The 25,615-nt window shown below is 37.4% G+C and overlaps 1 protein-coding gene across 2 annotated transcripts in view; it reads left to right on the plus strand.

The window, feature by feature from the left end:
• Positions 1 to 6,392: 6,392 nt before the first annotated feature.
• POT1 (protection of telomeres 1) overlaps positions 6,393 to 25,615 on the plus strand; it is a 76,149-nt gene continuing 56,926 nt past the window's right edge. Inside the window, exons 1-6 of one of the 2 annotated variants that reach the window (XM_054826948.1) lie at positions 6,393 to 6,516; positions 7,251 to 7,336; positions 12,796 to 12,929; positions 16,587 to 16,659; positions 18,134 to 18,231; positions 23,275 to 23,385. In XM_054826948.1, the coding sequence (XP_054682923.1) occupies positions 12,807 to 12,929; positions 16,587 to 16,659; positions 18,134 to 18,231; positions 23,275 to 23,385 (405 nt within the window). In that variant the 5' untranslated portion in view covers positions 6,393 to 6,516; positions 7,251 to 7,336; positions 12,796 to 12,806. The remainder of the gene's footprint in view (positions 6,517 to 7,250; positions 7,337 to 12,795; positions 12,930 to 16,586; positions 16,660 to 18,133; positions 18,232 to 23,274; positions 23,386 to 25,615) is intronic. The other variant, XM_054826938.1, reaches the window with a different exon arrangement.

A 25,615-nucleotide genomic window follows, 5' to 3' on the forward strand; every position in this document is an offset into this window, starting at 1 on the left:
AATGTTTGGAAGATTAAACACAAACATCTTCAAAGTTATGTAAGTTTTAAAATAAGGTGGCCTGTCATTCATGGTAGAACAAGTTCTGTTCAGTTTTTCACAGAACACTGAAGCTAAAGAGTTCAAGAGCACTGCATGCCCAATGCGTTAGCTTCAGAGGACCCAAAATCACTTAAGGTCCTTTGAGTTAAAATCTGAATTAAGGACCTCTTAGAAAACATTCAGGATATCTCAGGATAGGAATGATGAACATGAGTAGTCATAAAGTCATTCTATTTAAGCCACAGGTCTTTCCCCTCCTTTATTTACTTAGTTTTGATTTTCACTTAATTTTCCTTTTATTTTTGTCTTACTGAAAGCCAAAAGAAATGTATAATTGAAACAAACAAACAAACAAAACAAAAAACATTGATGCAAAGCCAAAGTGAGAATTAAATGTAAAAGAGCAGGAAAAACATAGAGATATAGATTTTGAATAATCCCGCTACAGACCATGAAGATAGAATTATCAGAATTGAGCCCTAAGAGCTAAAGATTTTTCAAGAAAAAGAACAAATGCTTTCTGTCCTTTTGGGGTATTTGATATATACCAAAAAGTCTGGGGTTTATTAAAGTGTAAATTTTATGTATTGAAGTTTTCTCCAGGCTGGAGAATGCAATGATGTCTAAAAAGCTGGCACCATTATCACACTAGTGAAAGCTAAGTAACTCATAGGAACAGGCTTCTCAGTAACATCTCTTCCCAAGTCTCCTCTTGCTTCCTCTTGTACTTTTTGGTTTCAGAGTATCTCGCTATGTTATAAATTAACTCCAGTTCTAACTGGCTCACTGACTTCTTTGTTTGCCATAACATTGTTATACACAAAAGGATTCCACTTCATGATGACATCTATAGGGTTCCACAGGGAGGACAATGATGCCTGTGATAATAACCACAGTGAGACGTTCATTCCTGAAAATGTAGATCTTGAATTTTCCAAATAAACTGGTTCATAAAGAATTCTAATTAAAAAATAATAAAAAAATAATTCTCAGGCTTTAGTATATATCATAGAAAAGCAATTGCTTCAGTTAATGAAAATAACAGAGCAAGAAGTACTTTACTATTTTACAGGTAATACTTAAATAGGTCTTACAGAAATAGTTCTATTTATCTGCACTCACACAACTGCATCCTTTAATAAGCTCTTTTAATGACTTCCTTCAGAATATATGCTTGGTTCCTGTCCGCTGTTGTCAACTTATCAAAATTCACATGCAATGAACGGACATACAAACAAAAGCTCCAACATTAAGTACAACCACTTAAAAGACTAAACATCCCAGTGATGTCATTTTGTTTTTAATTACCTTGTACCTATGAATGTTGTACTTTTCTTGCAGAAATATCTTAAGATATTCCTGTTTTTATTCCGGTGTTTGCAACAGAAGATCCAGTGCTTCTGAAGTGTTGGGGTTTCTTTTCATTATCTTACTCCCAGGAAATATGTCACGCTAACACATCAACTCCTTGGGAAATTTTATATATTAGATTTATTTTTGCATTAGTCTTCTTAGCCAGTATAAACTTATAAGCATCAGTGAAGGAAGCAGCAACTTTTATAGCTAGTCAGACAGCTGAGGTTTTAGAATAAGGAACAGTATCTCAACATTCTTAGAGCTAGGGAGTATTCAATTTAAAATATAGAAAAACTACTATGCAAAGAGATAACAAATATCCACTATTGTTCATTTCTGCAGAAGGCTTTTGGGTAGCTGCCTCATTAGAAAATAAAATCCTATTGCTAAGCAAATTAGCTAAGAACACAACCACAGAGCAAGCATACTTAATGAGTGTTTCAAATTTAGAAAAATGTTTCATTTTAAACAAAGAAGTAGACTTAATAATGGCAAACAAAAATCTAAAATGCAGTATCTGTGATGACTCAATGAATAGGATGCCCTTGAAACCAATGGAAAGACTAACATTGACTTCAAACAGCTTTGGGTCGAGTTCCAAAATTTACACTGACTGTAATAACTCTTCGTATTCTATTAACATTTGTCTTATTAATGCTCAAAACTCGAGTAAGTTTTGAAGTAGCCAGTAGGCACAAGAACTATTCCTTTGTGAGAGACTCCACTCCACACATCACCTTTTACAAGAAGACACTGAGATTTTCAGACATTTTTTAGAGTTGCTGAACCACAGAATTGCCACAAGCACAGGTATCTCCAGAATCACAGTAGTGGAGACCTTCTTCACTCCCTTGCCTACATTCAGTCTTGCTTTTCCCTGGATCCTCTCCCATTTCTTTTCCTTATCCCCTAAATATAAGTGAAAATTGTCTCCTGCCCAGAATGAGTCTTTCTTCACCCACTCCTCCGTTAGTGACTTATTCAAAGCTGGCTTCTTCTGGTCAGGGAGCCAGTCATGAATCTGCTCTGTGAGCTACTGAAATACCATCAATAGTCTGTGAAAGTGTTCCACTGCTATCATATAACTTGTACAATCTATAACCTACACAACTTGGTCTAATAAGAGGTTTATCTTTCTCTGAAAATCTTCCTTATTAAATTATGATAATGTACCTATTAAATACCTGTTAAATGTATGTTCTATTTATTTTTACATCCACATAAGCTATATCCATCTAAGTGAGCTTCAATTGCATCGAATGCTAATATGGTACAAATGATGACGAATTACTTATTTCAGTCCTCCATATATCCTTATTTCAAAAGACTAATTCTGGCCTCTGCATTTCAGGTTTGCCAGCAGTGACAACAAAAACTCATGGATCTGCCTGTCCTTTACAGAAGGAAAATCATTTTAGCACAGAGCTTTGTAGTGAGAAGCATGCTATAATCATACGATTTCTTATTGATTCATTGCACATAAACTATGTTTATAAAGATGCAATTAGTCAAAACACATCCTTGGAAATCATCTAGAAATTATTAAACATTTATACTGTAATCATTTCAGTAATTTTAATAAACCTGGATTTTTAACTTCTATTAGCCTATCAACTCTAACAAGCAACACATCATTTCAGATGTACTGCAGAGGATCTCTGCTCCATAACCGACTGAATTTGGCCTGTATCCATAAAAGTCTACTAAAAATCAAGTGCTGTCATCAAAGCAAAGTTAAAGGAGTAGAAAAGGGCTGTCTTTAGCTGTGGAAGTATTTGGAAATAGTTTTACAATAGCTCTCAAATGAAATGAAAGCTGAACCTTTTTGAGAGCTGCATTATTTAGAATCTGAGTGTATACTTCACATTTACCATTGTATCAGCAGCCGATGAAATGTCTCCTGTTGAACTTAGAAAACCGTATACCAAGACAGCTGCTAATGGAGATAGCCTGCATTCCTATCGGACAATTCTCTTGCTATTGTTTACTAAGATGTCGGAGGAAAATAAGGTCAAACAGGCAGAATTTTCAATATTGCTTATGGACTTGACCGCCATTGCAATGCGTGTTTTTCAAAACACATTCAAAAATCTTGCTCAGTATTTTCAAATGGCTCCAAAAATTTGAAAAAACCATGACCTTTAGGCAAGTTTCCCAAGCCCCTATTTAGTTTCCTGCCTCATTAACTAGATGTTGATTTAATGTATAAGGCTTCTATTTCTGAAAGCTCTGATTCAATATCTTACATTACATGTATTTTCGATGTACAGGGGGAAGTTCTGGTCTTGCTGAAGTGAATGGAAAGGTTTCATTATTTTCAGTGCGATCAGAATTTCAGTTGTATTTGAGGCTTTCAAGAATTCCTAAACTGGTCAGGAGCACGGGGATCAGTTACCTGTGGACCCCCTTGCAACTCCCCATTTTAAAACACAAGTTCAAGAAATAAGGCTACCATGTTGGTACTTATTTATGAACTTTCATTAAGCAGTGAAAGCTTTAAACATGATTTATTGAAAGTCACACAGCACACCAATGTCAAGATCAGAGTTCCACTTTTTTGGGGGGGGTTGGGGTTTTTTCCCTCTGCAGAGGTATTATTTTCTGCTATGATATGTGCAAGTTCCAGCACATTTCAAGACTACTGCAAGTAGCATAAGAACATACAGTACATATTTAATGGAACATTAAAAATCGCCTTCTGATGTAATTTAATTCAATATATTGTTCATCTAACTTCTCATATTGTCTGTAATATTCTACTGGCAGAAACTGGATACTTTCTTGAACAAAAATTAATAACTGAAGAGGAAGATGACTATCATTAAAAAAACAGTATTAGAAATTAAAGAATACCAGATTTCAGGCTAAATTTATGACAGACCCAACAACTGTTCTGTCCACACATAAAACTGGGATCTACTTTATTTTGTCAAAATTCTGCTTATACAACTTCTCCTTTGTTTTTCTCTTTTGATTATATATAGTACAGCACATACAAAACTCCAATTCCTCTAGGTTTGAGATGACTTTGTAGAATTTAATGCTAAACTTAGAAAAGGTAGCTGGGAACAGAAGCAGCAGCAGATGAGAGAAGTAAGATGAGAAGATCAAGTAACCATTTAAATTACACAAGAGTGCAACTTGCTGTTTCCAAATGATTTTAATTTAATTCATCTATAATGTATAAGCTTTCCATGATTTCACTCCACCATAATTATAATTGCTAAGCAGATCTTTTACAGACATGAAAAAAGAAACAGAACAGAGAAGCGCATCAGCAGGTTAAAGCCAAATTCCCTTACTTTGCACTCTCGAATTTTCCAGTATTTTTTACTCACTGATAAGGGGCTCTACAAATTTTTCAATAGTGACTGTATCCTCCACTGCTTTATCAACTTTTTTGCTAATCAATTTTTGATGGTGATCAAAACTGTTGTTTTCAAAATGTAAATTTAAAAATAGAGGTCATAAGAGAGGACAAACAATATTCAACCAGAAATGCTCACTTGACAGAACTTAATTGTCTAAAAATAAGGTTTTCTCCAAACCTTTTGATGGAAACAAAGGATGTGGGCAAGTGACACCAATCTTCTCAGCCTATCTACTCTGCTGTAGTTGGCTCGTCAGATGGCCAGATCATTAGTCCTCCAAGTAACCAGGTGCGCTTAAATTCCCATCTCCATCTTAGCTCTGACTGTGGGCTATTTTTATCATGCCTGTATAACAAGGTCTTAATAATATTTTTGCTTATAACCATGCATGCTACATTAATACCCAATGGAAGGTATAGGATTAAAATTTATTGAAAACAGTGATGATCAAAGAAAAGAACCTGTTCCAGAAAAGGTTGTCAGCAATGTAAATTAATACAAAACACAAATGTCAATGAATCCCCCTCCAGAGGCTTCCTGAACATGGATGGATTTAAGTTCCAATTTTTAAATTGAATTCAAAGTGTAACTACAACATTTCAGAGACTTAATTGAAACAGTTCCAAAATAAGGGGAGGGTTGTGAAGGAAAAGATTTAAAGGTAGAGAAAGGAGAAAATTATTTCCAGTGGGACTTTTTTAAAGTCACTAAGTGACGAGAAACAAGAAAAGGAAAGCTGTCCCAGATATCCAGTACTGCCGAGATGAGAAAGGGGAGAGAGTGCAGGCTGGCAGAAGACACATCTCTGCAGTACTGGAGAGAAAGCTGAAATCTCTAAAGGAAGAAGCCTTGCTGTTACGATGTTGAGCTATGTATACTGTAATTTTGAATTGGCAAGCAATGCAAAGGGGATCTTGGCATGTGTCAACTTGCAGGATCCAAATATCAGCAAACCTGAGGGACCCTGTGTCTCTGACAACGATGAATACTGGTTTTCAAAGGCTGTCCTGATGCCTCCTGCCATTTAAACAACACGCACCAGCAAGCAGCAGAGGTTGTTTTTTCCCCCCTACATATTTTTTAAACTTCTGCAGCCGACAGCTTTTAAGTGCACCTGAGCCAGGATCGCGTCATCCACATCTACCGGCCACCCAACATTGGGCCTGTCCCTGTCAGCACTAGGCGTCCCCTTCAATGAAGGCTGCGAGATGGGGCTGCCCCGGGCCTCCCCCAGCCCGCCGGCAGCCCGAGCAAAGGGGGGAAAAGGCCGGGCCAGGGCCGGACCAAGGCGAGGAGGGGCCTGTCCTCAGGGCCGGCAGAGCTCCTATAAGCGGGCCTGCACCGACACGGCCACTGGTGGCCAGTACCGCGGGGCAGGGGGCCGGGCGTCGGGCCGGGCCGGGCCGGGCCGGGCCGGACCGGCCGGCTGGCCGGCCGGCCGGCCGACCGACCGACCGACCGAGGGAACACTTTGTGCCCGCCCCCTCTCCCTCTGCTGCTCCCGGCCCGGCCCCGCCCGGCCTCTGCCCGCCCGTCCCAGCAGCACCTCCCCGCCTCCGCAGAGCGCATGCCCGCACGTACCTCTGGCGGGGCCGACGGCCGTGAGGGCAGAAGCGGAAGCCGGCGCTGCCGATGCGCATGCGCGGCCTGCCCGGGCATGCTCTGTGAGCGGTAGGCGCATGGTGCGGGCGGAAGTAGGGTTGGTGGCTGCTGCGGAGGATGCTCTCCGCCTCGCGCTCCGAGACAGGTACCGGCGGGCGCTCTCCGCCACCGCGGCCGTGCGGTGCTCTGCCCCCTCCGTAGGGCTGAGGGGAGCGGGCGGGCGGGCCGGCTGGCTGTGGAACAGGGGTCTCTCGTAGCTGCGAGACCCCGCCGCCTCGACCTGGCTGCTGGGCCGCCGTTGCCCCGGCCCCGCTGTCCTGTGCCGCCCTGGCGCTTTGCTAGGCTCTGCTTTCCGCTGTGAGACCTACAGTGACCTCGCACCGTCCTGCCCTCCCTGAGCAGCCCTGCACACGGGCTGTGCTGTGGCAGTCGAGTCCCCGCTTTGACAATCACAGTGCTTTACGGACTACACGTTCTCTTTTCCAGCACTGGGTGTACTGAAAATAAACTTTTGTTGTTAATATGCCCGTGCTAATGCACCTTTAACGAGTTACCAGATTAGACTATCGCAAAAATTCTAGACTACAGACTTTGTTCTTCACGAATGGTCCTCTTGATTTCATTAAGACTGCTGTATGACAAAAGATTTCTCTCGTCACTGATTGTAGGTTGAATTTGTTGTAGTTCCTTACTGTCTGCTTTGTTCAACTGTGTAAACGTTCATTTTTATGAGAAAATCTCACATAAACTACATGAAGAGTTTATGGCTGTGTCTGCGTATGTGTGCACATTTAAAGTGAGGCATTACTTAGTTCTTAATTGTTGTAACTTTTGCACAATTAGCCCAGATATTGCACTGACTAGTATTTGTGTTTACAGGGTCTTCAGATAGCTACCATTTTGAATGACCGCATCAATATGATGGTGATGTTCTTGGCTGTTCCTGCATTCCTCATGAAACTTTGGTGAGGTTTTCTCCGGAGGTCCACACAGTCATGCGTTTTATTCTCTGATTTGGAGAATGAGTTTACGTGTCTCTGCAAGTAGCACCTGCTTTTTAGAAAAGTAACCTCCTCGTGCCTCTGACTGCTACAGCTTCTTTTTCCCAAAATGACATTAATCCCCTTTATGTCATTTTTGTATGTCACTGAACTATTTCTTGGGTGTAGAGAAAGGAGTAATCTTTCCAATTTATCTCTCACTTCTTGTGCTTTCTTCGCTTTTCTGCTCCAAAGCTAATCTCTCATTAGTTCTTGAAGAAGAGTGTTCTAGAGGAGGCTACAGAGGAATCCATTTGTTGTAGTGAGAGTTAGCTAGAGTCAGGACCCAGTAGTGTGCATCTTTGGCTTAAGCAAAGGTTCAAATGTTGGGTGAATCTGAGTAATCTAGGCAAAGAGGTGTTAATTACTTGCTATCCTGTGCACTGGATTGATGTACTATATGATAAATCATAACAGAAAACGCATCCAACTTTGTCTTTTTGTTCCATGAAGTTAATTCTGGAGTCAAGATGGAGAATATTAATATGCTTATTTTTCAGTCTTGTTTTTTTCAGGATTAAGGACTTGTGGTTTTTACAGTAGAGTTCTATTGTCTATAATATTTCCTTTATATTTTGAATTTTTGGCAGTATGAACTAAGTGATGAAGCTTATCTTACACCTTACTTATAATTTAGAGTGCTACTAGGGACTTAACAAATATAGTGGACTTATTCATCAAATAAAGACAATGGGGAAAAGTCTTGCTTTGTGATCTCTTTGTCCTCTTCCAGAAAAATGCTTGTTTCTCTTGATCTGGGAGGAAGAAAACCAAGACATTAACTCTGACTGTCATTACCCTATTTCCCTTATATTACTTGTTCCTCTTATGTCCTCAGGTATATGAGGTCTATGGGACATCATTTCATTACTAGTGAAATGAGTTTTCTTCTGATTTGTTATCACCTGTTAATGTTCAAATGATCCTGAATCCTAGAAATTCTCCTTGCTCAAAAGAATTTAGCAACTTGTATATCCAGAATGTACATGGAGCAATTCCTGGCTCTAACAGGAGGTTGACTTGATCCCTTTGTCATGGCTAATAAGATATTTTGCACTGCTAGAATGTTCCCTGGGGCTTTAGACTATTACAAGGCATGTTGGGGGCTTTAGTTTAACATTGACAGTGTATGGGAACATTTTTGTATACTGACCTTGCTATCTACAGCTTTTTGTACTGAAATCTTTTTAGAAACTTTGTACTGCTTTACTATGTTAATTGCCGTACAAAATTTGGCTATTTCATGTTGCTTGAAGAAGCATGGAGGAAGGAGAGAAGCAGTGATGAATTGTCTTGATGATAAGAACAGATTGCTTTTCCTACGTGGCTTATTTTTCTTTTGTTCCTGTCTTTCAGTCATGTTGCACTGGTGTTCATGTCAACAGTTCTGTATAGTTAGTGGCTGCATTGTATTAACTTCACTTGCAACTGCAGGTTGTGGTTTCTTAATGATTTGCAGTGTGCACTGAAGGGTGATGTAACTAATCTGAGAGTTTAAATTCTGGTGTTTTTTCAAACATAATTTAAGATTTTTTTTTTATTATTACAATGAAAGTTTTAAAAGCCTAGAGAAAAAAGATGTAAGGCTTTCACAAATAGACTTAAATCGTCAGGTTCTTCCTACCACCCTATTTTGCAGTGCAGAGCTCAAAAATTACAGTGTTTAAACCTCTTGTAGAGCTACTGATTCTATAAGCGCATAAGCCTTTGGGTGTATATTTTGTCTCAAACACTGAAGTTACCAGGCTCATGGAGCTTTTATCTGGGGTGTGCTGCACCTAAAAGGAAATTCTAATTACTTTTTTTTCTGTGCGAACTGATGAAAAGACTGTGAGCGTGAAAGCTTTTCTTGTTTCTTGTGCATGCACCCCAGACCATACCCAGCTGCCTAATTCAGGTCTGTGGATGTTTAAACTCTCAAACTGCGAGTGAGAAGGATGAGGTAAAGTCCTTCAGATATATTACAGGAATTTTTCTCTTGCTTCTGGACTGAGAGATAGAAGCATCCTGTGACTGCAATATTTTGATGGAATAATGTCCTCATTCCAGAAGAAAAAAATCTAAAGTGACTGCTTATTTCTGTTGTAGGTTAACCGTTGCTCAAAGCCATTTTTACTAGGCAATTGTTTTCTGGTGTACTGTGGTTTAAGATGGTTTTTATGCTTTTGGAATACATGTCAATATTTTGTAGGCAATTAAGACAGAACTAGTGGGTTGTAGTAGATTGTTCCACTGTCAAAAATTTAATGTCTAGAAAATTGGTGGGCAGAAGGATGGAACAGAGCAGCACATAAAATTTCAGCCCATAGGCATCCTTGGTGTTACATTTTACTTGCTTAAGCAAGTGATATATATCGTTTTCCCTTTCAGGGTGTTACTTCTGGGTTCTCATACAGTGTACATCCTTTCATATAATGATCTGCTTGTTAAAATTATTAAGCTTTTTGGTCACACTCTCTCCATATTTTTGACACCTTCAGCTATTGGAAGGCAAAAGACGTTAGTGTGTTGTGCGTTCCTCCTGTTCCAGGAGTGTCCCATGATGCTGTCTACCTTTCTTGCAGCCTCTTTTTTTTTTTTTTTTTTTTTAAACAACCCATCCTTATGAATAGCTCTGTTTATGCCAGTTAAAGACTTCTTGAACAGCAGACTCAAATTAGAATGATTCTTGTCAGTGTTATGAAGTCAGCCTTTTGGGAACAACAAAGATACTTGACAGACTTATTTTCACTTAGTTGCTATTCAGGAGAGTGCATTAAAGATATCTTCATGTAGATTTGGGAAGCCAGTGCTATATCAGTTTGGTTTTGAAAATTTACTTTTATAGCTCTTAGAGCTGGATACTCATGTCTTTGTTTTTTTAATTGCAGAGAACAAGTATCCGGGAGCTTTAATGGTTAGCAGTTAAAATACATGACCTTACTTTTGTATGTACAGAAGTTTAAGATCTGAAAAAAAAGAAGTCTGGTTTTCTACTTGAATGTTGTATATACGAATGTCCTAAATTGTAGGAGTATACAGTAAGTAAATAATACAGGCAGGTCCCAGTGCATCAGCTTACGTATGGCTCCTTTTTAGAAATTCTCCTTTGTAACTTTGAAGGCACATGTGGAATATTTGTCCCATTGAAATAAATTGCAAAGGTTATTTTTAAATGAAAGCAAGGGAGCTGCAGAATTTGAAACATCAGTTCTTACTTTTAACAATGATGTTTGAATTGTAACAAAATACATCTTGCTGTTAGACATCTTTGTCGGGAGAAAAAGGAAACAGGAAAGTCTATTTAATTGCTCGAGTACCATAACAAGGAGAAATACATTAAGAAAAAGGAAGTATACTTTGTATATCAGAGATATACTTTGTATATCTCCCTAGCTCATTATAGTGTTGCTGGATGAAGATCAATATTGCTAATTAACTTTGAAGTTGACTGTTTCTAGGTGGAATAGATCAGCTTCTCAGCCTCCTTGAATATAATGTGAATTAGATACTTTCGACTGAAAAGCTTTGTAAGACTTCTAGTTGCTCTTTTCGCTATAGGCTTGAAATCTTAGTAAACTAATGACAATGCTATCCTGGTTCATGTTTGAAAATACAGGTAAAGGCATAATTTTTAGCGTCAGTTAGTGATATTTTATAGAAATTCTAACTTCTAATACTTCTCTATTTAAAGCAGGAAACAGAGGGAACAGCATCTGCATCTCCGCACCAGGCTTTTGCCTTTCCTTCAGCTCAAGTAGAAATTGAAACCTGTCTGGTGTTGCACCTCCCAGCTCTGTGCTGTGGTGGGTTGACCCTGGCTGGCCGCAGGTGCCCACCAAGACACTCTTCTCTTCTTGTCCTCTTGAGAAGGGGAAGTGACAAATACAATGAAATGCTCGTGGGCTGAGATAAGGGCAGGGAGATCACTCATCAGTTACCATCACGGGCAAAAGAGACTCAAACTTGGGGAAATTAATTTAATTTATTGCTGAACAAATCAGAGTAGGATAATGAGAAATAAGAACAAAGCGAGGAGAGAGGGGCAGGTAAATTGGAAGCTAGGAGAAAAACAAAAGGCAGTCATCCTATGTATAGTCATTTTGGCTGAGAGATCCTTGAACCAAAGTATTTTATTTTATAGAATTCTCATTAGTGAATGTGAATTCTTGATAATATCTGTTAGACAAGAATAACATCTCTGGGGAGTTTCCTAGAAAATGGGGAGGGAGAAAGGACGGTCATTGTCAACTGGAGAAATAGTTATGAGTAGTAAGTGAAGTTGGATATCTTTGGATACTGGAGTTACAGTGAGGTGGAATTTTGATTTTTCTGAAGAATAAGATTTTATTTTTTTTTAATCTATAATATTGCTGAGTGTCTGCAGCTATATGCATTGACTTCTCTTTATAAATTATGATCCAGTGGTCTTTCCATTTTGCAATGGCTTCCCATTTCCATTTAATTGTAAGTGAATATTTTGTAAGAATTCAGTCTGCCTAGCACTGAAAAAGCACTTCTGAACTGAAATGAAAACATAATTTAAGTTTTTATTTAGTAGAATACCAAGATTTTTTTTTCCATCCGAAAGTATAGGAAATACTTTTTTTTTTTTGTTCTTCACTGTCATATAAAAATTGATAAAACTCTGTCTGAAATTAGGACTGTGACTATAATACTGCCAGCTGAGTTTTTAGGAAATAGTGGTTTTTTGCTTAGTTTATTAAAACTTTCTGAAACCAGAAGATTAATAACGGTGTGACTTTTCTAGAGATACGCATTTTAAATAAAAATTGTACAGCAAAAAAAGATACCCCAAGAAGGAGATTACTGTGTAATGAGGAAATATAGCAATAACTGCTATTGCTAGATCACTTTCTTGTATTTCTCATATGTGTAACTTCACTGTAATAGACTACTCTTTCTCTCTCCTATTCTCAATATTATAACAGTGATGTCACCAAGAATTTATTTCATTGACTTCTAGCACAGTGAAAACAAACAATAGACAACACAGACATACATTTCTTAGCTTTTTTCCAGTGCATTCAGTGTTTAGCATTTGTAGATACCCATCTTTTTTCTTTATTATTTTTTCTTTGCTTGATACATCGATCAAAATGGCAACAAAATACTAAAACATTTGCAGTATTTTGGAATGTTTGCAAAAAAAGTAATTTGGATGGCTGTCTGTTGCCAAGGAAATGTTACTTTCTCTCTTCCTGCTATTCATGGTACTAAGAGATGAGGCCAATCCCTCTGAAGAATTTTAGTCTTACTTAATTAAACTTTCTTACTATGGAATAGGTAGATAAATACTCCCCTTCTGGGTAAATTGCAAGTTCTAGTAACTCAATTTGAACAAGTTGAGTAGCTTCAGGAGTCTATTTATTGTTTTTGTTTAGAGAAAGCAGCTATGCCTGTTCAATTGCTGAAGATCATTAAAGGAAAATCTGAGACTCCACTGCCAAGCCATTTGCAGAAGGAGGATTTGAAACATTTGCAAGAAGGCTTCGATCATACCAACAAATACTTTCAGGTAACTTGCTAATAAAAAAATTTTGGCTTCGTTTGAAGGATCTGGTATATTTATAAGGGACTTCCATATTCCAGCTCAGTTGGTGACTTGCTGCAGCTGTGTGTCTTTGTGTGCATCTGTTGCCTATTTTAAGCAATGCAAAATTATGACTCTGTTGAACTTCGTTGCATTGTTGCTATAGACTTCATTGATTCACTGTTCTGCCCCTTACTTTTACATTGTCAGGCTTAAATTTTATAAGAGGTTTTATTTTCTTTGTTTCTAAACTGTGGACCCACATTAATATGGAGAAGGCTGTACTGAAAACAGAGGGATTGGGGGGGTTAAGTGGTATTTTGTTTTTAAGAAAATAGTAGTAAGTACCACCATTCTCATAAGGATCAGTTTTCAGAGTAATGACTTCTAAAGGAGTTTTCCTTTCTCGTATGCAATATCCAGTTTTATGAAAACGGAACTCTGTAGCAACTTTCTGCATCAAAATCCAATTAGTTTTTTTTATCAGGTATGCATTAATATTTTACAGTAGTCCAAAGTATATTTCAGATTGGAAGTACAATCCTGGTGTACTAGTGAAGTGCAGAAATATTTTTTTCAGCCCTAAAACAAGTATACTGTGTAAAATGCAGTGTCAAATCTTAAGGGTTTTTGTTTTTAACCTGTTTTACTCTTTTTTTGTGAATGGTTTCGAAAATCTTTTTAAACATCCCTGACGCTTAAGGGGCAAAAAATCAACATCATCCCAGGCTTGCCTTCAGCCTGTTAGGGAAAAAAAAAAAAAAAAAAGCCGGGGAGGGGAACCTAATTCTGTAGAAAACCGTAGGTGGTTTGAATTCTTCAAAAATTGCACAACTGTTTTAAAAATATGAGCTGAACTGGCCTAATGATTTTCTGTATCCAGAAAGCATTTTTGCTTCCCCAGCTGTATATTCCCAGTTCCAGCTCTAGTGCTTATCTGAGCTTGCGATGAGTCCATTCATGAGAAATAAACTGGCAGAAGACTATCCATATTGATGGAGAGAGGGTAGTTTGCTGCTGCTCTCACTCTCTGGTCTGGTTCATTATGGTATCAGAGATGCAAGGAGTAGTGCAAGTAGGTAAAGCAAAGGAACAAAACTGCCCTTTTTGGGAGCAGACAGCAGTAGAGTGTGATAGGAGGTGATTTGATTGAGCATGATCCAGCCTCCCTTAGGTCTTGTAAAGGAACAAATGGAAACATCAATAACCAATGTTGCTAGTAAACAGGGTTTTTATTCCTCGGGGTGTAATTTTTCTGTCCGCATTCACCTGCAAGGCATATAGGCTTTCCTGCTTTTAAAAGCTATGTCTGCAAGCACCCTGGACACTGAAGAACAGGATGCTTGTTCAGAAAAGAAATGTTAAAGCAGGCAAACCAGATTATAGATTAGAAAATGTTTCTGCCAAAATAAATGTTTCCGTTAGGAAAGCAGAACAATTATTACCAGACTGTGATTTAAAGCATACATACAGAGTTATAGCTGATTGCTGAAAGAGAAAGTGTATAGAATCTTTTTCTCAGACTTCTGCCTTATATTAAGAGAACTTTATGTTGCTGCCACTGACATGGATTAGTAGGTGACTAAAACAGCTTGGCATAAAAACAGTGCAACTGGAGAGCTGATAAAGCTGATGGTAATGCACCATTAAATATGTGGGAAAATCCAGTTCTGCAGGCTGAGCTTGAAGTGAACCTTACAATGTACTGATGTTGGGTTATCTTAGCGGTGGCACAGCACACTCACTCTAGACCTGCCAAAATAGGATGAGGTCCTGCTTTGAAGAAGGAGGAAGGGGAGAGGAAGATTTTTATGAAGTGTGTTCTGGGAAAAAGCAATAAAATCCATTCAGGATGCTTCTGTCTGGCTTGTGTGCCTCAGTAATTTCATTCTTCTGAAACTTTTTTCCTTTCTGGTATCCCTCTGAACAATACAAATTTTAATGTTTGTGGGAACACAGTACAAGCAGTGTCCATACATCCTCAGTTGTGATGTCCCTTAACTGAACTTGATGCCTCCTCCTGTTAATTCATCACCCTCTGGATTTTGCTGTGGCAAAGCTGAACCAAACCTAAAAATTAGCTGCTAAATCAGCTGTTGGAGCAGACTGAGGAATGAGGCTGTGGCAAGGAAGGAGACAGATTCACTGGAGGAATTGCAAATAGTCAGTTTGAGAGTGAGTCTAGTGGCACGTGGAATGGGGAGGGTTTTGGAAGAAGTTTGTCTGTGGGCTCAATAAGCAGTGCAGGATTTGTGGGGGAAGAGTGAATTAGAGCAGGTTTTTCTATGGTAGGTTTTGCTGAAGATGAAGCCCAATAGTTTCAGGCATGTTGAGAAAGCAGTGGGTAGTATTTCTGCTGAGGAAGAGAACTAGAGCATACTAGAGCATTTTTTAGTGTAAGAAAATTAAAATATACTTTGGGTTGGAAAAGGATGATTTGTGGAGTCTTAGTATTTCTTTATAAAAGAGATAGTAAAATAAATTGTTGAATTTGATTTGGATTCCTCCTCAGTTAACATGTTGTAGGACTAATTTTACTCAGAAAAGCCTCTATAGTAACAATTAACTGCTGTGTATTTTATCCTAATTTGGTTTAAGATGTGTTTACTAACATTTAAGTCAAGCTTTCCACTGAATATGTGTACTATAAAATCATTATGATTTACCTGACTATCCTCTTAATGTTGCTTTTGTGCATTTATAGACAGATTGCCCCTGCTGTCTCTTTACAAGAAGCCTTTTATTTTATTTCCTGTGCTGCTTGTGTTGTTCTCTTAAACGGTTTATAGAGTCTTTTTCAAATTTTTGTATTTTTCTTTATTAAACCAATTTCTGTGTTGCTGTCCTCGAGAAGGATACAGTGGAAGAACACATTTGACAGACATTTTTGCTGCTGTTGAAGGAGAACCTCTTTTGATTGAGATATCATCTTTCTAACAGAACACATTTGTTCCCAAGAGATGTTAACATAACTGAGGTTGCTGGCCTGTGATTTTTGCTTCATTATAACTTGAACTTTACTATAAAGAGAGTATTTTTACATAATTAGTAGAACCTTTGCATCTTTTAGAGCATTTGTATTATTCAAAAATTAATAGGTCACTACAGTTTCGAAACTTTGTAATATTGTTCTCCCAGCTGTACAGGTTTTTTATTTTTCATAGATTATTTATCATCATGTACATTTTTTATCTCCTGACTGTGGTTTTGTTTTGATATTTATGTTGTAATCCTTTGCCAGTATTTTTGGGGAAAATGCTGTATCTTTTAAGATTTTGATCACTCTGCGTTTTTATCTGCCTTTCAGGTTTTGTGCTAAAACTGTAGCCTTTGTGCTATTATTGTAACTAGTAAAAGGTACTTCCATAGCTGCTATTTCATTGTTTAGTCTAAGCTTATCTAGTCAGTAGCATCTAAGTAGTATTGACATGTAATATTTCCTTTATTGTATCCTAAGCATATTGCTCTTCAATGCTGTCTTTAGCAGTTTTATGATTTTTTTTCAAGAATTCATATGGTAATTTGCACTTACCACTTCAATTTAACCTTTTTTTAGCTTACAGATGTTTCAGCTGTTATCAGTGTTTGAGTAACTTGGGCATATAGCCTTCGTTCATATTATTTTTTCTTTTTACTTTTTAGGGAATAGTTATTCTTTCCTACCCACTAACAAAACTCAGAGATGGGACAGACTTTTTCAAGGTTGTTCTTCAAGGTGAGACATTTAAGTACACATTTTAAATTTATTTTGTTGAACTTCTTGACACTTTTTTTAATATCGTGGTGTATCAAGCTAGTACCTGCTTTTTTAATGTTCAGTAACATGTCGCATTTAAAATCCTCTCTAAAAGCATTTGTTCTCTACAAAAATAGGTTACTTTAAACTTATGCCAGGTAAGTTAATTGAAACAATACAGTCTCTATGTTTCAGTAGAATTTTTATTGCACAATCCTTTAAAATACTGTCCTGGAAGTACATTAGCTATATGTACACCTTAATGGTATATTTTTAAACTGTTTGTAAAGAAGGACTAACAAAAATACACACTTAACAGTTACCATATAATATACATAGTATATACTGTGTAAGTGCATATTTAATATAGGTCAGTATGTTGATTAGCAGCAAAATATTTGTATTTCATTCTGTTTTAATCTAAGCAGTTAAAAAAATGGAATTTCACCTCATTACTCAGGTATTCAAATATCAGTAGACACATTAACACATTGAAAGACTTAAGTTATTCATCATATAATAAGTGATACTAGAAAATAGTATGTCCCTTTTAAGTCCAAAGCTCATCAGCCCTTCCAGTCAGGAAAGAGGATGATGATGTCATTAGTCAGGAGTCTATGTTGAATTCAAGGAACTTTCCATTTCCTTCTCAACTCCTTCCTTACACTGGTTAGAGAATCATCACTCATTTTGTCTGAGCCTTCCTGATTCTAGAAACTCTGTGACAGTGGCCGAAGAGCAGGCTGAGGGCTGCAGATCCTGCCTGGTGATACTGCTTGTGACTGGCATTAGCAGAGGTGAATGGAGTTGGTGGGACCTGAGGCAGTTTCCCTGCTTGCTTCAGGGTTCCCAAAGAGGGACACAAAACTTCCTTGAGTCTTTCTAATTTCATGTGCCTGTTCTGGAAGGCTGAGATTTTCTCCACATTCTCCACAGCCACAAAAATAAGTTTGTGCATCTAAATCATTAGCATTGTTTCTGAAACAGTAACAGGTAGAAGACTCTTAAAATAACACCGTAATTTCTGCTTTAGTCCTCCTGTAAGGCTATTTATTGATATGTCTATGTCCTGGAATATCTCCATTTTATATAGTTCTACAATATGATCTGTGTTAATGTAAAAAATCAAATGTGACTGGATAATATTTCTTTTCTAACACTATACACTGAATTGCCCAAGTGGAAGTCTTTGTCATTTCCATTTAATGTACACTGATGTACAACGTGCACATTTTAAATGGCCTTCTTATGAAGAATATTCTACTTGTTATACCTGTAGTTGGCACACAAAAGTAGTGGTATAACTACTTGAAACAATTTTCTGTCTGTAGATTAATTGGAAAGAAAAGTGTTAGACTCTGTAGATTAACTTATTCTGGAAATCTCTTCCCACTGCTGTTTTGTTTTGGAGAAGGAATGGTGATTGGAATCGCTTCTGCTTTTTTCCCTCTAGATTTGGATAATGTCCACAGAAGTTCACGGATCAACAGCATCAATATTTTGATATATGGAAAAATGGCAGAGGATTGTGCAAAAATTATACGCCATGGGGTAATATATATGTGTATTTTCTCATTTTAGGAATTGTTTTCTACAGATATATGTTGACCTCTTATCTTGTCTTTGTATAGCTATCACCAAAATTAGAAATAGTCTATTCAGTCAGTTCAAATCTATAATACGAACTAGAAAAAAAGAAAAAGTATTTGCTTAGAAAAAATTTACATAACAATAGTATCAAAACAAAGCAATTGTTTTTGTCAGTGCCGTTTACCTAGCAAATAAGGGATCCTGAATATGGATGATAGAGAAGTCATCCATAATTTGAATGTCTATTGCCATTTGATAATACAGTTTTTAGAATTAAATTGATTTAAAAGACAGTTACACTAGAAGCTTTTTTTTTTTTAATTAATTCAAAACTACGTATATGGTTTTCTTTATTGGCTGGGTGCTGGTATCTTACTTCGTCAGAGATGCAAGCTTGGTTTGATTAGCTGCAGGGTAGAGGACATTGGCAAGTCAGCTTGTGAGTTCATGAGACAGTATTGCAAATAAAGAAGGGAAACAAGCTGAAAACAATTACCTCAACTTAATATTTTTTATTAGATTGCCTGTCAGTTTTCTGACATTTCAATATTAGCCAGATATCAAATTAAAATTAGTGTAGAGTACTTCATGAAGTCATGTTAGTGCTTTTTCATTTGTGATACAAATTCACACTAAATCATAGAATGGTTTGGGTTGGAAGGGACCTCAAAGATCATCTAGTTCCAACCCCCCTGCTACAGGCAGGGACACCCTCCACTAGACCAGGTTGCTCAAAGCCCCATCCAACCTGGCCTTGAACACTTCCAGGGAGGGAGCATCCACACCCTCTCTGGGCAACCTGTTCCAATGCCTCACCACCCTCACAGGAAAGAATTTCTTTCTAACATCCAATTTAAATTGACCCTCGTTCAGTTTAAAATCATTGCGTCTTGTCCTATCACTACAGGCCTGGTAAAAAGTCTTTCTCCATCAAAAAGATGGAAAGTTATTTAGTGAAGAAAATAGGGCTTTGTTTTCACATTCTTAGAAATATTTGTTATGCAGAAAAGTTAAGGGCTTTCTCAAATATGGAAATAGCAATAGCTTAGTTAGAATTCTGTCAGGGTTTTTCAGCTTAAATGGACTAGTACACCTGAACTCTGGTGATCTGTATGTTGAAAAAGGGTAAAAATTACAGCAGACCTTAGGGCATGACATCAAAATGACACCTAAAGTCCAAGTTGCTCTGAATTTATGGAAAGTTTTCAGTTCAGAGACAAGTGTATTATTTTTATGTAATTCAACCATTAAATAATTACTTTTGCTTGGTTCCTAGCACTATTTATATTCCTTGAAAGTGATCTTGCTATTTCTTGCCCAAGAAAGAGTTTAGTGTTTCTCTCTTTTCAACAAAGATGTAACTGTTTTGAGATTTTTATCACTTTTCAAATTTTAGTTGAAGTCAGCAAAGAGTTTGGAAGTTACAGAACATGTAGGACAGACTGACAGGGCAGTGAAATTTATCTCTGTAAAAAACAAGGCTAAAAAAATATCAGTTTTATAAATTTTAGTTAATAGTTGTAGAAATTTATTTGAAGTTATAGTTGTGACCTAATGTAGCATTTGAAAGGAGGAAAAAAAAAAAAAAGCAGAATTGTGTATAGGGGAAATCTTCCTATGGAAATATTCTGGCACATATCTTTGTAGACCCTTCTATCTCTTTGTGAGTCTTGCCTTATTTCCAGTCACATAATTTGTCTTAATAAAAATTAAATTAAGAATGCAAAATAATCAATAATAATATTAAATAAATATTAGAAATATTTACTGTATTTTTAATGAAACTGTAAATGTCTTTAGAAGTCTTGCTTAGCAATGCAATTCCTTGTACTTTGAGGAATTTTTCTGGCATTATTTACCATGTGGCTTCCATCAACAAATAGTTGAGCTTGTGTCGTGAACTGAATGGGTTAAAACTTTGTTTTTGAAGAAATCACAACATTATCCAGCAAAAGGTGCTTACTCTGACAGATAGTATGGTGGTAGATCTTGGGAAGTATGCATTATTTGTAGTGTGTAGTCTGTTAAATAACAGGCTGGGTGAGAGCAAAAAGATTCTATAGGACATCTTCCTCTATTTACATGTAATAACCTATGCTGGTTGGAGGAGAGATATGTGAAGGAAAAGTCAATAAATAACACCTAGTGATTGTGAATGAAGGATTTCATGTAATTCTTTCAAATTAATTTAGCTGTAAGAAATAAAAACTACCTAGATCCTTTTAGTAGAACCTGTCTAGAAATTGTGCTGGTTTTGACCTTGAAATCAGCGCATGGCCCTTTTCATCCCTTTGACATGTGTGAGCTTGAGGGAACAACTCGGAGGGGCTTTGGGCTGGGTGATAAGGTGTGCAGGTCAGAGAGTGTTCAGTTGTACATTGGATTCTGCTGCGAATCAAAGCCTGGTTTTAATGTTTGTCATATGTTGCTCTCTTTAGCATGGCATGTCTTGAAGATCAGCAAAATCAGTTCAGTCTGTTTACGGCAGAAAAATCTTTTACAACCGTCAGATATGGGTAAAATAAGAAGTGACAGTCTCTATACAAATTTCTTGATTCCACAGAATTTCGACAGTGAATCCAGGATGGGAGGTTCCTGAACTAACCTGCTAAATGAACAAGCTGCAGAATCATTTTAAATTTAAAGAACAAATCCGTTTTATTGTCCAGATAAAAATACAAATCTTGAACAAGGCCCTGAGCAGCAGTTAGAGTATAGGCAGATCAGTACTAAAGAGCTGAGTAGGAAACCACACCCACAGGCAGCAGCCCTTAGACAGCCAGAGTGCACTAAAACCAGTGTTTGGTCCTCCCCAGTGAACTGAACCTTCATGGTACTTTCCACATGTCTCAGATTTGGAAGAATCTGAATCTGAGTAAACAGCATGATTTCTGAAACTAGCAGAGTTGGAATTCGGCAGTTAGGAAATAGATTTAATTTTAAAAAACCCACAAAGTTTTAGCCATTAAAGAATTGCTTCAGTAAGGTCCAGTACTTTGTTTGCTGCTTACAATTTCAAATGTCACCGTTTTGTAGTTTTCCATATCGTACTTCCCATACTTTAACAGCTTTAGCTAATTAGCCCAGGGAGAGGAGAGGAGCAGGCTATTCCCAAAAATGTGAATAACCATGTTGTTCTCGTCTCCTGAGAATCTTCACGTTCTGTAACAGAATAACCATGAGGGAAAATATTGTCCTTCCTTTATTGCAGTCTTTTCACAGGTGTTTTTTGAATGTCATGTTACGCATTGCGTATTACATGAGAATAGTCACTAGTGATCTAATACTATTCACTAAAACCTTTCCAGTTATTGTCAACCTGTGTAAAGGCTTGAGTCTGTGTAATTCTCAAGTTCTTCTGACATAGGAGAACAAGACAAGTCAAGTCAGCTGTACAGAGCTCCAACCCTGACTCAGCAACCAAGTCCCAGAATCTTGTGCAGCCTGCAATCTAATAAAATGCTGAAATGGGAATATTGTATAGCAGGGCAAAGCTTTTTAGCTGAAGGTTGATTCTGCTGTTGAAGGAACACCATGAGCGCTATCAGCAACAGTGAAAGGAAAGACGCATGCTAGCACCTGGTTTCTGCAAAAGAGCTGAGTTTCCTGAAGCTTGTGTTTGTGTGTGTATCTGGAAAGAATGAAACAACCTTAATGTATGTTAGCAGGGCAGTATGTTCCAGGTGCAAGGAATATTGAGTTGTCTAATTGTTTTGACCCATTTTAACTTCCTTAGTGCTGAGTATGGCTTTCACTTAGGTGACTTCCATATTATCTTTTAGTCAAAATATACATTGTATTCCTATTTATGACACCACCCGAAGATCACCATGCCCTAAGTAGTTTCGTTGTGTATTAAACTATCTGATCCAACTTATGTTTTCTGCAATAATTTTTTTTTTTCAGATCCTGTGATAACTAAATATATCACTGTCACTTAAGCTAGCAGCCATTCTTTTTCTTGTGCAAAACATTAAGGTTTTGGATCTTAAATCATTTAGAGTAGCATTGTCAGATTGCTGAAATAGCAAAAAAAGAGCCATCATAGTGCAATATTCGGCTAAAACTGTCAACTTTCATCAGAAAACTCTTTTATTTGTTGTAATCAAATAAACACATGAACAAAAGTCATTCAGTAAAAGCTTATGGAAGTGCTTTTGGTAGAAGGTCAAATAGAAATAGGGTTCCAAGTCTAATATGTTTATTGGAATGGATCAAACTGGTATAGCCCTGCTATACAGTTCAGGTACCAAAGGAGCTGAGTGTAAAGAGCTTTACATTGTATCAGAGTTCCCAGCATTATCTTTGCTCAGATGCCTTTCTTACCACCTCTGTCTCCCAAATGTATTTTCTATCTTCTCCTTTTTTTTTTGGTAAGATTGCACTAAAAAGGTGAGCTGCTGCAGGGACTGAAATAATTTCCCCCTTAAGTCATCCTTTTCTTGGTCACTTTGTGGTGTCTGAGGAACTTCATACCAAAGTGAAAGTGCAGTTGTAAATGCAATTGCTTCCTGTGACAGAATCTCAGGAGTGATGCCAGAGAAGTTTGTAATGTCTCTTTTGCTACCAGAAACCTGCCTATTGATTGACCTACGTATTTGACCCTTAAAGAAGAAATTGGAAGATAGTTAAGCTTACCCAGAAAGGAGTCAGTCTTCAGTATATTCAAAGGGGAATGATTCTTTTGCTTTATTCAGTGTGACTCTTCCCCTCTAGCCCTAGTCAAAATTAGCGCTCAGTCACAGTAGCATCAAGGGTGTGAAAATTTTAGCGGAATTTGGGGGGGGGGGGCGGGAAAGGCCTAGCTGGCATTGGTTGGAAATATGCATTCCGTGGGTAGAAGAGCTAAATAGAGAAATTTGAAGATAGCGTTTAGAATTTGGTCAGGACTTTTGTTTCTTGAATGTCTTGAGACTTTAGGGTGAAATTTCATGTCACATACTCTTAAAACAGAGTACATGATACAGCCTATGTAATCATCTGTTTATCACCCTTTCCCCATAGGACACCTTCGTAGTTGCAGGATTTAAGTTGGCAAAATCACCTACAGCAAGACAGGATGGTAGACATGCTTGCCACCTGGAGGTGTCTGAAGAAGCTGGATCAGCCATTTATGTACGTGGGTACCCAACATTTTTTTGCCTTTCTTTTTTTTTTTTTTTTTTACAAATACCAACCTACTTTACAGTAGAAAAAACAATGAAATCTATTAGAATCTGAAGTGCCACAGTTTATTTTATCTCAGTCCTCCCAGGTAAATTTGTACTTGTTGAGTGCAGAAATTTGACCTTAGTTGGCTTTAGATAGATCTCTGGAGCTGCTTAAACCATTCTTGTGCTTAACACAATGCAATAATGCAGACAGGGTAGAGGGTGCAAGAGTGGTTTTAGGTCTATCATTTTTAGTTTTTTCTGGGCTGTGACTTTGTAACTGCTTTAACTCACATCATTACACTTTGCCTTTGAAATACATGGATTCCTAAATTCTTAATTTTTAAAAGAGAATTACACACCTTTTTTCTGAGGAAAATATTCTTTTGTACTATTCTCACATCAGTGTTGTTCATCTTAAATGCTTCCATCTGTTGAGATATGGGAGTGGAGATTACCCTGTTCTGCTGCTGCTTCTATTTGTCTGTGGTAATACATCAGCAGTGCATGGTTGTTGAGGCCACTGTGTCTTTGCTTCAGGAAACATTTGCTACTCTTTTTAAGCCTAGGCATTAGTATTTTAAAAGTTACAGGACTTCCAAAAATAACAGAAGTTTAAATACCATATGATTTAGGATATTATTCTATATTTAGAAACCTGTAGTTGAGAGGGGAGAGGGGCTGGGTGCGGAATAAAACTAAGGTTTCAGAAAACTGTGTTGGACACTTCAGTGGTATATTTCTAATATTTCTTATAAAAGTTATTCTACCAGTTAGAGGCATCTGGTGAGAAAGTGTTCCACACTTTTGATCACTGTAATTGTCTACTATTGCTAAAAAAAAGGATGATAGCATTGTATTAAACTCTTAGTGACAATGCTGCAAACTCCATTCTGTAGACGGTGAAAAGGAAAAGGCACCTTCAGTGGAGAACAATCTAGCATTATACTATATGGTGATTCCTTTGAGCCTATCCATCAGATTTTAGAACAAAGTTAGAAATAATTATAACAACTTAAACACAAAAACACATATGAAAGAGACTTACTAAAATAAATTGTGTGCCAATGTAAAGTTTTGAACTTTTGTCTGTATAATTGTTGTCTGACAATAATTTAAAGAATTTTTTTTTTTAATTTCAGATAGGGCTTTTTTGGTTTTTTTTCAGAATTGACCTCTATAGATAATTAAGGCTTGGCATGCAGCTCAATGAGAAACAACATGAATTAAAATTATAGTGCGGACTGTTTAATGACATTATCTGTTGATAACTATGAGATACATATATATAGGTAGAAAAAGTAAGTTTTATTGAAGAGGATAGCAAAACTGTGCCCTGAGTCTTGTCAAATGTGTCTAAACTAAATGTACCTAAATTTTAGGCACTACATGAGGCAAGCAGTTGAGTATTAGCAGGACTTCATGACATGCAATCTAATCCCAAGGAAGACGTGCAGCTCACTGAATATGTAGGTTGTGCTGGGGAGCTGCCTGTCTCATCATTGACCACAGAATGGAGCTTGTGGCACTTAATTTACTGACACACTCATTGGATGCTTAAAATTAATACAAATGACCTGATTTTTTTGTGTGCTTCACTTTCTCAATTGTAAGTGTTCGCCCAACTATTTAAAATTAATAAATGGAAGTAAAACTAACTTCAGGAATGCAGTTGAGGGTGCAGAGCAAAACCAGGTTCTTAGCGGGAGTCTGCACTGCTGAGGTGATGCACGGCTGTGAGATGGGACCCTGTGTCTGGCAGACAGGCTGTGGTGTTGCATCAGGATGGCATCTGAGCCCTGCATTTCTCATTATAGGGTGGGTATGCGTTGGTGTTATATCAAATCACCACCATTATTTCTTTAAAAGACCCTACACTGAAGTCTAGCTTATACGTATGGCTCTAAAAGCTTAGGACCTACCTTTAAATAGAATTTATCCCATTCTGGTTCATTAGCCTTGACCATTTTTTTTTAAATTATTTTTCCCCCCAAAGGAGAGTAATGAGTCGTTGAAAGTAGACCTGCTCTAAGCATTGACATGTACAAAACCTAAACCCATTTAAGTTCTCTATTAAGCAAGTACAGTTTTCAATTTGTGGCCTCTGACTTTCAAATGCTGACTCTACTAATGTGACCTGACTTATATTTAACTAAGTCTACTTTAGAAAAATGTATGTGTTATTTAAAGTAGAT

This window comes from Grus americana, chromosome 1 (assembly GCF_028858705.1).
Source record: "Grus americana isolate bGruAme1 chromosome 1, bGruAme1.mat, whole genome shotgun sequence".
Classification (NCBI taxonomy): domain Eukaryota; kingdom Metazoa; phylum Chordata; class Aves; order Gruiformes; family Gruidae; genus Grus; species Grus americana.